Below are 16,222 nucleotides of genomic sequence, written 5' to 3' on the forward strand. Positions count from 1 at the left end.
TTTTCTGGCATGCTCAGATGAAATCATGGGAAACAAGAACAGGTGCTTGAACTTCTAACCCATAGTTGTCTTCATCAAATAATAAATATAAGTACATTTTGATTCCAGTGTTGCAACTGACGGGTGTACAGAGTCTTTTTTTGCAAAAACCACATGTTACACAGGCAACAGATGTCATTTGTAAACAGTAGATTAAAGCACAAGTAATCTTACAGAAAAATAATAGAAATGTATGCAGACTGGTGACAAATTAAAGGAATTTAAAGTGAGGAAATGTGTTGGCTTTGTTATACTGAGGAGAACATTTGGTTAGCATGGTGTGGGTCCTGTGAACCCTTCAGAAAAGTTATGAGGATGGTTTTGGCTCAGTCCACATTATATGAGGGCTCAGTGAATGGATTAATTTGGGTGGAAATTATGTCACCAGGCCTCTATCAATTTTTTTATATGACCATCATATGATCATCGAAACACAAATTGACTTGACTTAAATTATGGTGTTGATATTAAAATTCTATCATTTAGGGTTCATATATATTTTCCACAAACAAAATGCCCATTCCTTCGCCACAGGTACAGAGATAAGAATTCACCAATGTAATGTGTATACGTTTCAAGGCCCTTTGTGGGCTTCAGGAATGTCGTCCATTGAAGTCTTTTGAGTGAAAAAGTTCAACTGTCTTCAGTTATTTGCTTTGGTGGAACATTGTCAGGACCATAGTGTGCTTTTGAGGTGGAGGGGACGTTAATGTTGGGGTCTCCATTAGTGGCTGTGTCTATCTGGTTACCCTTGCCAAGGCTCTTGATGATATTCAGGTTCATGCGGGCAGTTTCCATGAAGCTGTTTTCCAGCAGCCAGCCATCTGATTCGGAGTTGGGGTCTCCCTGTCTCAGGACATTTTCCAGAGAAGTCTGGAGGTAACGAACCCCGGTCAACACTGATAGCTGAAACGACAAGAGACCCCTATTGACCGGCTCGCTCATAGAAATAAACACAAAGCATGATGCAAAGATGTTAAAGTGGCTGAAAAAGTTAATCAGATTTTGTGTAGTTTCCCTTTAAACCTACCAACTCCGACTTGTGTTTCCTCACCTCAAATAACCAGGTGATGAGGACTGTGAGGCCGATGGACTGCATAATGTGTATGTAGTACTCCAGCAGCGCCTGTCGACACCCTTTCATCCAAAGGTTTAGCTCCTCCGTCTGGTGCTCGTAGTTGAAGTGTGCAGAGTTGTTGGTGATCTGCTGCTGGATGCAGGGCCGGGGGGAGTTGATGTTGCAGCAGCTGAATGGGACTCCATTCAGTAGGAACTTTCCATCCACGTTACTCCTGATTCGGCTAAAGCCAGAAAAACAAAGTTTAGAATTTCCCTTAATAGATCAGTGCTTCTGTGATCAGATTTTAAATGTGATGATTGTTTGGGAGTATATTTTTTATATATTTAGACAGTATTTTATTATTATACTGTGCTGATCTGTGCTTCCTGCCATGCCCATTTTTTCTGCCCATTTTCAGTGTTACTGAATATCTATAGCACAGTGTAAGAAATTATATATCAGTATCAAATATGATGCAGGGAAATTATAATGAACTAAAACTCAACTAAAAATTCAAACTAGAAGGGAAAAAACATTTTGACTAAAATAACGATAAAAACTAAGTGAAATGATTGTGAACTTGCAAAACTAACTAAAATGAAATGAAAAAACAAAGATGAACTATCCTTAGTTTTAATATATGTTAGCTTGGTAAAAAAAAATTGTCAAAATTTGTTTTGTGAAGTTTTAAAGGACGCATTTATTTAGACTTTAGGTGTCTACAAGATTGTGAGTCAACCCCTATCAAAACGCTGATGCTAAACTGAATTAAAATGAGAAAATACAGAACTACAACAACTCTGTTGTTTCTTTCTCTGTTTGCCATTTGAACACAGCCTCTTAAATACGAATGCACTTTACCAAAATAGCACCCTGTTTGTGCAGTTTGTACTTACTCCACCACCTCTTTTTGGGACATATCCAGGTAACGGTTGCTTATCCACTGAATTTGAAACCAGTCCTTATAACCGTTGTTTCCACAGCACTGAAACTGCATCTGCAGCATGTCCACGGTGCGCTTTAGGAAGCAGCGTCCTGGTGTGTCTGTGTCCTTATAAAACCTCATGGCCTCTGTCAGTCCCAGGTTCAGAGACTCTTCCAGTTCCCAGTGCATGCAGTAACACATCAGAGCCCCTACCAGCACACAAAAGGTGAAGAAGAAGGTGCATATGATGTAGGGCAGCATGATCAACTTCCAGCGCAAAAACTTGGTGGTGTCCACACAGTCGTAGCAGATTTTCCCACCCAGGAAGTTTATGGCACAAGCGATGAGACCCACAGCTATAAGCGTGTTGGGAACATACTGGATGTCCCTCTCAGCCATCACCTCTCCTTGTTTATGGAGCTCCACCTTGAGGAAGAGGCCTAGGCTGAACAGGATGGCCCCCGTAACTACCGAGATCCAGTTTAGGATCCAGAGCACCTGGGCCAGCTTGTCTCTTTTGGTCTTGGTAAACTTAACTCTTAAGACTGCCATTGCCCGTAACACTTCCCTGAGTTTTCATTCAAGTCCAAGGTGGGATTAAGGGTAGGACACAGATAGAGCTGGAAAGAGGAACAGGTTATCTTCCAGGGGATGTGGAGGGACAAATAGAGGGGGTTTGGTTGTACAGTTCTCTGAAGGTCCTTTCATAAGCAGCTTAGCCTGGTAGCCGAGATTGATATCGTGTGGATGCTGCATTATGGTTGTACTGTAGGTGGTCTGTAAGCCTGTAGCAGTGAGAGTAGATAAAAAAACTCATATAACTGGACAATTTCTAGAAAACAGAAACACTGTTAAGAAACACTGCGCTGAAATGTGATCATCTGTATATACAACCAGAAATAGTATGATTTATATATAACCAAAATATATTGAAGAAACTGAAACAACTCTTCCCTCCCTCTAAAATCCCGAATAAATCCACGGCACTCACCTAAGTGTGATCATGATGAACATTTGATAACACTGCACTTCTGATTTTCAGGTTGTTTTCTTACAAACATCGTCAGATTTAGTCCAGAGCGGCGAGTAGTTGTAGTGACACAGATAGCGTGAATGCAGCCACAGCAGCATCAGAGTGAGACTAGCAGCCAAGTCCTGAACCTCCTAATCCCCTTTAGTCATTAATCAGTCATGGGCCCCATAAGGGATTTGGACCCACCTTCTGCCACCTATGCAAATCTGACTGTCTCGACACTGTGAAAGCAGTGGCCGATTGCCTTTCTCTCTCTCTCTCTGTGTGTGTGAGTGTGTGTGTTACCAGTAAAAGTTTTACAAAAGGATAAAGTTAAAAAAAATCATCTTTGCATCAGCAGTATTGCCCTAACTGCAAAGTTTAAGCCATCTTTTAATGATGCAGAAAAATAAACATACAGTCTTTGGTGGGGGGTTTGTATTGAAGACTACATTAATAATAAATGCTTTAAAAAAAAAGTTTAAAACTGAAGCACATTGTAGTTGCAGTGCTCTCTAGTGGTAGAAACTTTGCAGTCAGGCTCCAGCTACTTTTATTATTTCATTTTGATTTGATTTTTCTATAAAATTCTTTGAAATATTTTGTTTTTTACCAGCTGGCAATCCAAAATGAAGACAAGTGCAAAAGACAATGACAAAACTATGCAGTGATCTGAAAAGCATGTGGTACTTTTACCACTTTGCCAGTTAATAAAAACACTTCACTGGTCAGAAATGACAAAAACAAGATTTAAACTGGAAGAAAAAATGGGAGTTTTCTTCTCTCTTTTACTTAAGACGTTCACTTTAACCCCTGATATTCTTACCTATTTTGTTCCCCGCCTGTAACACACATGCAAACACACCGATGCAGTCACGACTACTCTGCAAATCAGCCAATGAAATGTTAACTGAGAGTGAGCTTAGAGGATTAACGTGGACGAAAGTAGCTTGTGTAAGAAGAGAATGTTACTAGCGGGCCAGTCAGCAAATCCACAGGGCAGACAGAACTCACAGCAGTCACCACTACAGAGACCAAGAGGGAAGTTTCACTGACCCACAGCAGAAAACTAGACCACAGTCGTTCCACCGAGTAAGTATGTGAAGACCCAACAAATGCAAAACTTACTAAAGTCCTCATGCTGGTCTGGTCTTCCTGATGTAAGTGTGGAAACACTTATATAAATGGATTTTCTAGCTTTAAGTGTACGTGCTATTTAACCACTTAAGCACATTACATGGGCTACAGTTGAAAGACCTGTGCAATGCAGTAGGTAAAGTAGTTGTTAGATGTTTTCAGTATACCCACTTTTTTGTGTGTGATCTCCCTTGTCTTGGTTTCGATACCAAAAGCTCAGCGTGATGCTGGACAAAGAGGGTCAGTGGTCTGAGGCATTGGCCAGCAATAACATAAAAGCCATCATCTGCTGGTTGAGGAAGCTTACAGCTGAAGGTAGAAAAGGAACATCCACTCATCATGAAACCAGTGCTCTGTACAATTTTTGCAAAGACCCTTTAATTCCACAGTTGTTTGTTGTTTCCTTTAACACTGTATCTTCAACAAGGTTATACTGATGTGGGGGAAATCGCACCAGCATTTAGCTGCTGGGTACAGCGGACAGCAGAGTTTGCTAAAAAGGAGTTATTAACCTTATGTAAGTACATATTACATCATATTTTCAGTCTTTCTAAATGTGCAAACTTAAATTTGAAGTTGAAGTTACTTTGAGTAACATATACTTTGGATCTTTGGATCTATTGTGTCTTAATTATTCCCTCAGGCTTCAGCTGTTGCCAGGGTCTGTGGATGTTCCTGGACCGCGGCTCCTTCACTAGAGTGCACACGTTACTCCAAAAATTAAGGAACCTACTTACATTGGCCCAGTGGGGAAGAAAACATCTCTGCTCAGCCCACCTCTGGCATGGTTTGTGCTAAAGATATCCTAATCTTTAATGCTGTGACATGATAAAAGCCTTTCTGAAATGCAATGTCTTCTTTATGCAGGAGTGGGAGTCCCATGTGTGGTCTGCAAGGACACATACAGCTCCTCAGACATCCGACATGGCTGCTGGAACAGAGAGCAGAGGATGCTGATGCAACACATCTGGCTGGGACAGCTGGTTCAGTGGTGGGGCATCATGGGGCTTCTGCCAAAGTTTCCTGGTATAGATATCATCACATCCCAATAAACTGGGATGAAGAACTGTTATTATACCTCTAAATCCTTTTGTTCTTCATGTTTGGTTCTCTGTTGTTTCTGTCAGAGACCCAAGAAGTGAAGCGTATCACTCAGATGTGGAAGGAAATGGATCACAGCCACCGAAAAGCTGGTCTTGAAACACAGGGGTAACTCTGAAAGGGTTTCATTTTAGAGCAAGTCTCTCTCTGAACATACTTTATCAATTTCCTACCTGTTTTTTCCCCTTTAACTTCCTTACCTTTTATTAGACGGGAGGAGGGAGAAATGGGAAGATTCAAGTCTTTGATACAGAGCATGGTGACACAGCTATGCAAACAACACGGGTGCATTTGGATGTCTGGAGATTGCACAGATCCACGTTATCCTCCCCCTAATCTGCAGGCGCTGTTGAAGCTCGTGCTGATCCCTCATATTGACAACATGTCAGTCCAGGCCATTGTATCCATCCAAATCAGCAAAGCTTTTCTGTGAAACATACTGATTTGTTGCTTCTCTATGTGCACTTACTTAAGGTTAAATGTGTCTTAACTTTTATGACACAAGCTCATGTACTTCATCCTGGATGTGGCAAATTTCCTACAGTGCAAAGATGACCTCCTTCAGGCTTTTTGTCATGCGTTCACAATTCCATCCACCTTTTCCCAACAAATCAGAGCCTTCTGGATGCTTGATCATGGACACACTGAGGTATGCAGCTGAAAACGAAACATTAAAAAGATAAGTGTTGAAACGGCCAAAATGGCATGCAGGTGACTCAAATGAGATATGTGCATACTTTAAAGTGATTTAATAATTTGCAAATAATAAGTAATGAATGGAGCTACAACATTTTTTCTTTTAATTGATAAGAAATTTACTTAACAAAGTGCTGTGCGCTATCTTACAACCAATCCCAGGCCTCCATGGAGCTGTTACTGAGCCCAAAGGCCTATGTTCCTGCCCTCTCCTGGCAGCATCGTTGCATCATCCATTGTCTCCTGACAAGGAAACAGCCTCAAGAGGCATTACGGTACCTCCAGTGGGCCAGGCCTGCAGTAGAGACCACTGATGATGCCAAGCTGTTTGCAGATGTACTTATTCAAAGCAGGTACTACATGTTTGATAATATAATGTTACTAAATAAAAGCTCACTTGCAGACTCAATTTGTGCTTTCAACCCCCAGTTGTAACTCTGATGCTTGGGCTCTGTTGAAGAGAGGCCACACAGAGACTGAAGATATGAGCAAATACTTCCTCCAGACTTGTAAAGGAGTTGGCCTGTGCACAGAGGCTTTAAAGTACATTCTTGTTGAAAACAATGTGGGTGAATCACTCATTTACATCAAGACAAAATGTACATACCAAGACAGCCTAGAAAGGACTTTTAACTCTCCCTAAAAATCTTTATCAGAATGAAGAAGATGGAGCTGAGACCACAGAGATGACACAGATGAAGAAAGGTATGAAAGATATTATTAAACAGTATTAGGATATAACTGAGATGTCATCTAATCACATTGTTTTGCAGAAATGCCACCATGTCCGCTGTCTGCCAAGCTGTACCGGGCTCAGAAAGTTGGCAAAGTATCAACAGATGAGCAGGTGAAATTGGTCAGAAAGGCTGTGAAGGAAGTGAGGAAACCAGATTCCAAGTTGAGGTACTGAGGTTGTAGATGTCACACTTGGAGCAACTGCTTGAATTATGTTAAAACACAATATGCATTAGACACCAGATTTATGACGTGCACTCTCATTTCAGGGAGGTAGTGTGGCCAGAGCACACAGAGAGAATGCCCAACAGGAAGCAAATGCTTCTGCCCACCGAGGCTCTGCGTCTACTCACATGCAGCTCTTCGCCAGTGCACATGGCAATAGAAACACAGCAAACAGCACATACAGCCGACCCAGAAGAAGAAGATCCTGTCATTTACAATGTATATATTTTCATTGTCTTTGGTAATACTGGTTGCAATATACAATTGCAAAGGGATTTTAAGTAATGGCAACCCTTAGATTTTATTTTGTATTCGCAGCAGCAGCAGCAGCTGGAGACTCAAGAGAACATTTTTTCTTCTGAGGAGGATCTAAGATCCTTGTCTGCCTCATCCTCTACCTCAGCTTCACCCTTGCCTCTTATGAAGTGGGACCCGCTTCACACATATAAAAGCACTCTGACCCTGCAGATGATTTCCTCTCTGCTGACGGATAGAAGTAGCCAAAGCAGGGGACAAGAAGAAGAACACAGACCCCACTCATCAGCTGGTGTTTTCCTAAATATCCCTGAGCTGGTGCTGACACCAGATGGCGCTACAGAGCCTGTTTCCTTCAGCAGCTTGAACAAAGACAGCATGGTAGAGCTGATGCTTGCTGCAGATGGTAAGCTTTGTCTTGGATTCTCTGCACACACCATACATATTGAGAGATTCCCAAGAAATGGAAGCACTTTCTTACGTTTTACAAGTGGGAGAAGGTGATGAAGCAGATGTTTTTCTGGAAGAAGATACTATCGGGGTTGACGGGCTTTCAAGACCTTCCACATATGAAAGCCTTCTTTCAGACACAAGGTCAGAGGTCATCATAAATCTCACAATGCTTATGATAAAGTAAATTATTAAAACTGGTTGATATTTGGTGCAAGTTGAATTTCCAGTATGAATTTGACAACAATCAGGGCTGCCTGATAATTATATCTGGCTTAATTGTCATCCACTGAGTGATCACATAACTAGCTGCTACACGAGCTCATGAATATATCAGTCCTGGCCCCTCAAATGTCACTCAGCCAACCTTCTCCTCTCACTGATTTTCAGTTTCACTGAGGTAGCCCCAACTCACTGCGTCCAGAAAAAGAAACCTCATCAGGTAGGTAATAATTTTAATTTTAAAGTACATAGTGACTCTATTGGTTCAGTATCTAATTAGCAGCTGTGTTCTCTGTGAGTGTGTTTACACTGTATACTGTATGCCACCAGCAAGACGAACCACAGGGATGCTCCAGCCAACACCTCCCATGTACCTCAGCTGAAACAACCCACGACATGCTGACAGATCTTCATCAGAGCTTTGTTTTGAATTGGTCTATACCCAGGGGCTCGCCAGGGATGGGTAAGCAGGACAGCTCCCTCCTCTTCTCTGTGTGTAGCTCCACCTTTCTTTACACATCTGTCAACCCCAGCCCAACCTGCAACACTGAAACCACCTCGGTTTATTTGGGCACAAAGAATGAGCGCCTCCTTGAATCCATGTTAAGAACTAATGAATCCTCTCACTCAGCCTGGCTCGGTCATTGCAAAATGGGCAAATGGTGGAAACAGGATGCTGAGACTGGATGTAGTGTTTCCAGGTGTCTGCTACAGAGCTAAGCTATTACAGCCGGTGCATTTTGGATCACAAAAAGTCTAAACAAATAATAATATACCTCTAAAAGTATGCACGAATCTATGCAGCCATTTGGTGCTCAGTGATCAGCAGAGATAACAAGACATGTTGCCTGCTCAACCTTTAGAGCTCTGGAAACAATTCTATCTTTTGCAGTGTGTGTGTATGCATGTGTGCGTGTGTGTGTGTGTGTGTGTGTGTGTGTGTGTTAAGGGTCAGAACTAATTGTTTGTCAGAGGAACTGCAGGGGTGCAAGATGCAGGCACCAAAAGCAGGGGGGCTTGGCTGCTAGGAGAGGGAGATTGGAGAGGAAGTGAGGTGTCAGAGATTGGTTCCCTTAACCTTGCTGCAGCATTCAGTGATCCATTAAACAGCATCCCCTCCCTCCCCCACGTTTTCTGTCAAAGGGTGTACCGTCTACCACCGCAGGCAGACCTCCCTCCATCTGCTGATCACCGTTGAGCCTCAGGGAGCGATGGCCTGTTGGCCCGTACTGATGCCCCAACCTTGTCGCAGAGACAGCGGTTAAAGACGTAACAGTGGAGCAGTGTTGCATAAAAGATAATAGTGTCAGACTTGTTGTTACCAAGATCCCCATTTATGTGATGTGTTCATCACTGGATTATGACTTCTAAGGAAATTCCAACAGAAAACAATATTGATAACATTTCTGTTCATTTGCAGATGACAAGGGACTTTCTCTTGTTCTAGGTCAGCCTTATTCCTGTGGACTCGTCAATTTTTTGGACTTCACTGCAAAGCAAAAAGGAGAAAACAGAGATGGAAATCAGGTACTTTGTTCTGACAAACACCGTAAAATGTACAACATGTGTTATGATGAGTCTATTATGCATTCATCACAAAATTGTCAATAGGGGTCACTATTGTTCCAGTTAAGATGCTCAGTAATATTTGGATGATCTCATTTTTAGTCCCGGAGGATTTCACTTCATCACATCACAGCCTGGCAGGTCCCCTCTTTAGTACCTTTCATCCACATTTCTCCCGTCCCTCTGCATAAACATCACTGCTTTTAAGACCTCCGCCTACAATGATGTCATTGTCCAAAGTCACGTGATTTTTATGGGGAATTTTTCTGGAGTATCTTGGAGCACAGGTGAAACATCCATAAGATGCCAGGAACATGGTTACCATTTATTTGTCAAAAACAAAGTGGCCACTGCTCTGTAACACATTTCCTTCCATTTAAATGCTGCTTGTGCGTTGACCTGAGTGTTACACTTCTAATAGCACTGTGCAGATATGACCACATAATTATTTTACAGAGGTTTCATTGGATAATTGTTTAATTGGGATGTAGTCACCTAATTATTTTGCTCTGAACTAGGGACCATATGGCGCTTGGCAGGTGAAACGCAATTAGGCCATGCTAATTTATGATGATTATACCTGAGCATGACTGAAAAGCCTATACTGTACAAAAATGTGTCTATCAGGGACAATCTATTTTAGTTGTAGAGTGCATGTTTGGAGTGATGGCATTGCATTCATTACCCTGCAGTTTCTGTGTAAGCGTGGGTTTCCAGGGGGTTGTTTAGTAGGAAGGGCTGTTAGTGTTACCTAATTGTTCACCGAGGCCAGAAACAATACTTGTAGGATTTGCTTAATTGGCAGATAGAGAGATTAATCACTAATGAGTGAAATTAGTTGAAGGCAAACACTTAACGACTGATCAAACTATCATGTTCTTTGTGCCAGTGCGACTAAAGATAATAATAAAATCGAGATATTAAGCAGTTATTAGTTCAAACTATAAATTTGGATTTGGCCCCACATGACCTCAAGCATGACTGTTCGTGATGATTACTGGCACAGTTATAGATGAGATTTTCACCATGTGGAGCAAACAAAGTCATCCATCAAATCTTAGGAGCCCACTAAGAAATCACGGCCGCTTAAAAAGATATCACAAAATTAAATACTATCGACTTTGCTGTCTTTATGAAAACACCAATATTTGCACAGAGAGAGGCGGGGAACGTTTGTGTGGGGTGATGTTGCATGTTGAAACGTTCATGATTCAAGGGGAGATGAATGGCCTCTATTAGGAGCATTTAATCAGTAGCTGGCCCAGTGCTCCCAGTCTCCTGCACCCGCTGGGGAAAGATTAATGGCTACAGGATATTTCATCAGGTCCTCCACATCACTGCTCAGGATATGAGGCTGTAATTGTGTCTGTTTTTGCTGTTGTTTCGTGTTGCAGGCGGAGAAAGATGAGCCCGCAGGTTGGAGCAGTTCGGGGAAGGTTTCCCAAGGAGCCATAAGGAGTGGCAGAGCAGGATCGAGAAAAGGCAAACGAGTGAAGAGGGCATGATCATCTGCAAGACAAAGAACAGCCTCTTATGTGATGCATTTTAAATATATTTAAATTAAAATCTAAAGGGAAAAAAAATCACTCCAATGTTAAAGTTTACCACAAAGAGTGTTAACCTCCACCAGATTCATCCTCCAATCACCTGGTCAGATACTTTTGACAGCCTTTGTTCCCGCCCAGTGGTACTGTCCCACCTCACCCTTAATCTTCTGCTGTAATGTCTCGTGTCAGCAATACTCAGTAAATGATGAGACATGAATTCTTAAATATTGCTATGAACTATGACTCGAGTAAAGAGTAGTAAGTCTGAGTTACATTATGTCTTTTTTGACTTTCCTCTGATGAACATAACAACGTTGCGTGTTTCGATTCAAGTATAGATGCACTACATTTAAAATGCACTTGTGATGTCCTTGAAAATGATTGTGCACTTTAGATTCTTCACTGGTTTCCTCCTCTTGGAAAAAAAGGGATGTTTGCTTTGCTGCCATTGCATCTCATGAAAAATGGATGACCTCCCAAGGCTTTCTTCTGCCCATTGCTCTTCATATTTGCACAAAGCCCAGGGACTGCATTTGGGTTAGCATCCTCCCTCCCTCCATCCTCCCTCCTTCTTTCTCTCCCTCTGTGGTTTGTTCGCGGGGTGAATAACTTAACACATATTTCAGCTTGACACACTTCTGCTCTGGGTTTCCCCTGGGTGCCCAGTTCACGAGCCCACACATGCTGTATTATTTAAAAGTGGGGTTTGGAGTTCTGTGCGTGTAATCTCCTCTTCGTGTAAGGGCCGGGGGACTGCCTTATGAAGTTGTTCGGCTTTTCCTTATGACCTTGTATTTGTGACTAGATGATATTTCAAGTGTAGCCAAAAGACACGAGAAGCATACCAGCACAGTTATGTTTTTTGGCAATATAAGCTTTATTTTTTTTTGTAAAAGAAGAAAAACACATCTCACAAACAGCACAGTCTGTATCATAGCAAAAATGGTGTACAGTACAAAATGATGGATTACAGGAAATAGAAATCCGGACAATATATCATGAGCACAAGAATAAAAATCGAACGCAGCAAAAATGCACGAGGAGGATAATAAATAATGCCTAATGACGCTAAAAAGCAAACTGTCTCAAAGTCTTGGAGTGAAATCAGCTTTCAGCTCAACACACACACACACACACACACACACACACACACACACACACACACATACACACACACACACACACACACACACACACACACACACACACACACACACACACACACACACACTAACTCAAGCTAATCTAAAAGCTGATACCATCGTGGAAATCAGAGTGCGGTGGCGAAAATGACACATAAATCATGTGCCGGCAGATGATGCAAAAAAAACCCTGCGGTTTGCAAGATGGATACAAATAGCCACATGATGTGTGGAAAACTCTCATATAAATACTTGTCATTGTGTTGCGAGGACTGTTGTGGTGAAAAATGCATGATTATTAATCTCCTAAACGAAAACATCTTAATAGGAACCTCTGATGGTGATGCTGTGCACCCAGAATACACAACCCACAGTGGATTTTCCAAACACACTTCGATGTTTGGAATTTTTAATGTTCTTGAGTGTAAAAGCTATTCCACATTTTTCATCTCTGTATTCTACAACATCACATTCACATTCACCAGGTTTGGCCTTGCGTGAAGGCCAGTGATCATACTGTCAACATGAAACATTCAGACCTTGGTGCAACATGGCAGCAGGTGTCTTGCCCACTGGAGGGCACTGTGAGCAGTGCAAAAGCTAGGTGGCCAAGAAAAGGGTGAGACACCTTGGCCAGCTCACCAGATGGGCTCACTGAAGCGTGTCAGGTGGCTGTGACAGCTACCTGCCCTTCCTTAAGGACTGTCACCATGTATAAACAAACCATTACTCTAATTTGTGAGTATACACTTATGTGTGTGCAAAATGTGTGCTTGTGCCCAAGGAGATGATTATGCTGAACCTTTTTAGAGTTGCACCTTTAATATCTTTCCTATACAGGAAAATGTTCATAGTAGTATTATTATCAGTAAGTTTTTGGTATATATTTTAGTATATATAGTTATATATTTTACAGTTTTAGCAGTTCAATGTAAGTCTCTGGAAATCGTGCTGTGCAGGAAATGATGTAGAACTTTAGTTTATGTTGTGGAGGTCACAGAGTTTATAATATTGGGGAAATGTGTAGAAAAAACTAAAATAGTGCCATCAAGGGGCATTTTTAACTGTATCTAGCTTCAGTAAAAAATACTGGAGATTGTAAAAAAGGAAAGGGGTGTCAATACAAGAACTTTTATATTATTATTTCTACCTACGGCGGAGAGAAAATTATTATCTTGGTCACTAAAAATATCATAACTAACTGTAATATACGTAAGCCACTGCGAACGGGTATATTAGTGAAGAGGAATGTCTCCACAGCTTGTACGTAGATAAGATGGAGAGCCCTGAAGGCCTCTGCCTGCTCATTAATTTGCAGCAAAGCAACGTCGGATGCTGCGCCTCCGCTCGTCAGTCTCCACTGCGCAGCCGCAGTTGCTCCAGGACGCTGAGTGCAGAGCAGGGAAGACAGAAAAATGGCCCTCGACAATTTGATTTTCGCCCAGTGCATCCTTTATTTTTTAGCTTTCGTTTTCGGTTTTATCGCCGTGGTGCCTCTGTCTGAAAACACGGAGGATTTCGGGGGGAAATGCCTGCTGTTCACGCGGGGTATGTGGCAAAATGAAAACATCACTGTGATGAAGCAGCGCTTCATCGTGGAGGAGTGGGGACCCGAGTCCTCCTGCAGCTTCATCACTTTTGTCGGGATAGCGTCCCTCATCCTGTCCGCAGTGCAGGCTTGGAGGCTGCTGTTCTTTCTGTGCAAAGGACACGACGAGTGAGTGACCGTTCACTTGTGCCTCTTCCTTAAATAGAAGCTTATGAAGCAATACCACTCCAGCGGTCTGAGTGTAAATGTGCCATTCCTGTCCATCTCCCACGCCCTTGTTCGTGCACTGTCTTGTATATTTCATAGCCTGCATGTATTATACTCTATTTTATAGCGGATGGAAATGGGCACGGAAGCATCCTGTAAAATGTCAAGTCACTGCCATCTCCCAAAGATGGGGGAATACTCATTTTAAACTAGAAATCAAAGCCTATGCTTCACCTACTATTTTTGTGACATCAAAGCAACTTATGTGTCATTATGTTGATGTGTGATTGAAAGACTTAATCATCAGAGTTGCATACGTCATGCAGAGTAATAGGCCTCTGTGTCAGTTTTGTAACATACTCCAGAGATGTTGAGGGTTTTTGCCTGCCCTAACCCAGTTTGTTTTGTATTTCTGTTCTGTCTGCCTGCAGCTCCATCTTCAATGCCTTCCTCAACCTGCTCATTAGCTCCCTGGTGGTGTTCACAGTCTTTCTGTCCAGCACCATCGTTAGTGTGGGTTTTAACCTGTGGTGTGACGCCATCACCGAAGGTGGGACTATGCCCAACAGGTGAGAGAGAAGCGCAGGTGTTCTACTTTTTCCGGATGATGCTGTGGTATAGTCCCTCTAAATGCCACTTTCTGTTTAGCTGTGAAGACATGCAGGATACTGATCTAGAACTGGGTCTGGACAACTCTGCTTTCTATGACCAGTTTGCTATAGCTCAGGTAAAAATCTTTTAAAATTAACGTACAGACAGTGTAACGAATTTAACAGTCGTAGTAAATGCAATGACTGCTTTTACTCTTTCAGTTTGGGCTGTGGGCCGCCTGGCTCACCTGGCTCGGGATCACTGTGATGGCTTTTCTGAAGGTCTACCACAACTACAGACAAGAGGACCTGCTCGACACCTTGATCCACGAGAAGGAATTGCTGCTCGGCCGCTCTTCACGCCGCGGCTCTGACCTCAAGACCGGCCTGATTTAGAAATCAGCAAGACGCACAAACATACACGTTCATTCACAGTTAACCATATAGAACCATGTAGTCCTCTTGCCTGCCGTGACCAACACCAGTATTCGCCTGTGTAGACAATCAGAATCGGTTGGCTTTTGCTCCCACGAAGATGAATTGAATCAAATCGACAGTTTTAGCTGTTTTCCAGAAGTAACTGAGAATAAAAGCTACAGATGGTTGTTAACCTTTCCTGTGCTATATTGAGATAATCCATCCCTTATTCAACCCCAACCCAGATTTGATAGTATTAAAACTTTTTTCTTTTAAACAAAAAAATACATCTTTTATCAAATATACGTTGTTGATTAGTAAAAAACGGTATTAATGGTTTGGCCAGTTTGGCCGGTGGATCTTGTCCTTGTGAAATTTCTGCATGGATCTAAAGCATGTAAAATTTCTCAGGTGCTTTTTAGACATAAAGGAGTTTTTTTTCTTCACCAATAAATGTGTTCCTAACTTAGGCTTCTTTTTTTCCTGCCAGTATCCACAGTGCGTCTCTGCAAAGTGAGAACTGCATGCTCCAGCATAAACAGTGTGTGCGTTTGCAGCATCTTTACACATTTATCAGCAGCTACAAAAGGTGTTTTATAACAAAAAAAAGTAGAAAAAAAAAAAGACAAATTGCAGCTCTACACATTCGTGCATTTGGCAGGCAGTCTAAAAGGCTTTTAGCAATCTGTGTGAGATAAGAAAACAGATCCTATCTTGTGCCATTTAGCAACTCAGGCTTCTTCTGCACACTTTATAGGCTACAAACCAATATACTCTATATTACTGTGACTAGACACACAAGTATACCTGCATGCACTTCTCCCTCTCCCTGTTAAATCCCACGCTCACTTATTGACAGAGGTTACGGGAAGAAAGGAAAGTCGGCCGCTTCACTTTGATAGGCAATGACAGTTTTTATTTCAAAAACAACTGAAATTAAAAAAGCAAAAAACGGTAGGAACTAAGAAAACCCTCCATAAAGGCACTTCTTTCAAAGTGACCGTAGATGTTTGAACAGCAGTGAAATGCAGCTTTAAGCTAAATGTGCATCTACAGGACATAAGCTCACTGGGTATTGTTTTATTGCTAATGACGATTTCGTTTGACAGTACAGAGTCGAGAGTATTCCTTTTCTCCGGTACATCTGCAGTCTACAGTCAAACGTGAGATCTCCAAAATAAAAGACAAACAAACTCGTTTTATTTTGAGTTCCCTGAAACCTGTTGTATAAAGTGTTTTAATGGAATATATGTGATGTGTGTTATTGCTCATAATGAGAGATATGTGGGATGTGCATCACTGTGCCCTTTGATTCCTATAATCCATTTATGTGGTGATTTGGCTGTT

General features: G+C 41.9%; 3 protein-coding genes across 3 annotated transcripts; 2 read left to right on the forward strand and 1 right to left on the reverse strand.

The window, feature by feature from the left end:
* Positions 1–95: 95 nt before the first annotated feature.
* Positions 96–3,143, reverse strand: prph2la (peripherin 2-like a). Its single transcript, XM_085391017.1, has 4 exons — positions 3,016–3,143; positions 1,996–2,809; positions 1,094–1,340; positions 96–945 (listed from the first exon to the last, which is right to left on the reverse strand). Exons 2-4 carry the CDS (start codon positions 2,574–2,576, stop codon positions 673–675), a joined length of 1,101 nt encoding a protein of 366 aa, XP_085247143.1. The 5' UTR covers positions 2,577–2,809; positions 3,016–3,143; the 3' UTR covers positions 96–672.
* A 1,254-nt stretch (positions 3,144–4,397) lies between these two features.
* Positions 4,398–11,233, forward strand: LOC146647086 (uncharacterized). The gene is made up of 18 exons (XM_085390743.1): positions 4,398–4,465; positions 4,563–4,690; positions 4,817–4,960; positions 5,041–5,199; positions 5,301–5,382; positions 5,485–5,674; positions 5,780–5,923; positions 6,133–6,323; positions 6,400–6,535; positions 6,627–6,675; positions 6,744–6,873; positions 6,975–7,149; positions 7,249–7,591; positions 7,677–7,779; positions 8,026–8,077; positions 8,188–8,320; positions 9,305–9,384; positions 10,818–11,233. Exons 1-18 carry the CDS (start codon positions 4,398–4,400, stop codon positions 10,926–10,928), a joined length of 2,418 nt encoding a protein of 805 aa, XP_085246869.1. The 3' UTR covers positions 10,929–11,233.
* Positions 11,234–13,495: 2,262 nt separating this feature from the next.
* tmem179ab (transmembrane protein 179a, genome duplicate B) lies at positions 13,496–15,935 on the forward strand. The gene is made up of 4 exons (XM_085391426.1): positions 13,496–13,829; positions 14,300–14,437; positions 14,517–14,595; positions 14,681–15,935. Exons 1-4 carry the CDS (start codon positions 13,528–13,530, stop codon positions 14,852–14,854), a joined length of 693 nt encoding a protein of 230 aa, XP_085247552.1. The 5' UTR covers positions 13,496–13,527; the 3' UTR covers positions 14,855–15,935.
* Positions 15,936–16,222: the final 287 nt, after the last annotated feature.

The sequence above is a fragment of the Rhamphochromis longiceps genome, linkage group LG19, assembly GCF_057381845.1.
Source record: "Rhamphochromis longiceps isolate RC_006_pf linkage group LG19, R_longiceps_female_GT1.1, whole genome shotgun sequence".
Classification (NCBI taxonomy): domain Eukaryota; kingdom Metazoa; phylum Chordata; class Actinopteri; order Cichliformes; family Cichlidae; genus Rhamphochromis; species Rhamphochromis longiceps.

Excerpts from the sequence above, each read along its gene's own strand:
- prph2la (XM_085391017.1), bottom strand. The coding sequence starts at position 2,576 with ATGGCAGTCTTAAGAGTTAAGTTTACCAAGACCAAAAGAGACAAGCTG. Across the intron at positions 1,341-1,995 it reads TCCCAAAAAGAGGTGGTGGA|CCGAATCAGGAGTAACGTGG; the intron begins GTAAGTACAAAC and ends TTCTGGCTTTAG. Across the intron at positions 946-1,093 it reads TCATCACCTGGTTATTTGAG|CTATCAGTGTTGACCGGGGT; the intron begins GTGAGGAAACAC and ends TTGTCGTTTCAG.
- tmem179ab (XM_085391426.1), top strand. The coding sequence starts at position 13,528 with ATGGCCCTCGACAATTTGATTTTCGCCCAGTGCATCCTTTATTTTTTA. Across the intron at positions 13,830-14,299 it reads CTGTGCAAAGGACACGACGA|CTCCATCTTCAATGCCTTCC; the intron begins GTGAGTGACCGT and ends GTCTGCCTGCAG. Across the intron at positions 14,438-14,516 it reads GGTGGGACTATGCCCAACAG|CTGTGAAGACATGCAGGATA; the intron begins GTGAGAGAGAAG and ends CTTTCTGTTTAG.
- LOC146647086 (XM_085390743.1), top strand. The coding sequence starts at position 4,398 with ATGCTGGACAAAGAGGGTCAGTGGTCTGAGGCATTGGCCAGCAATAAC. Across the intron at positions 5,675-5,779 it reads ACATGTCAGTCCAGGCCATT|CTCATGTACTTCATCCTGGA; the intron begins GTATCCATCCAA and ends TTATGACACAAG. Across the intron at positions 6,874-6,974 it reads AAACCAGATTCCAAGTTGAG|GGAGGTAGTGTGGCCAGAGC; the intron begins GTACTGAGGTTG and ends CTCTCATTTCAG.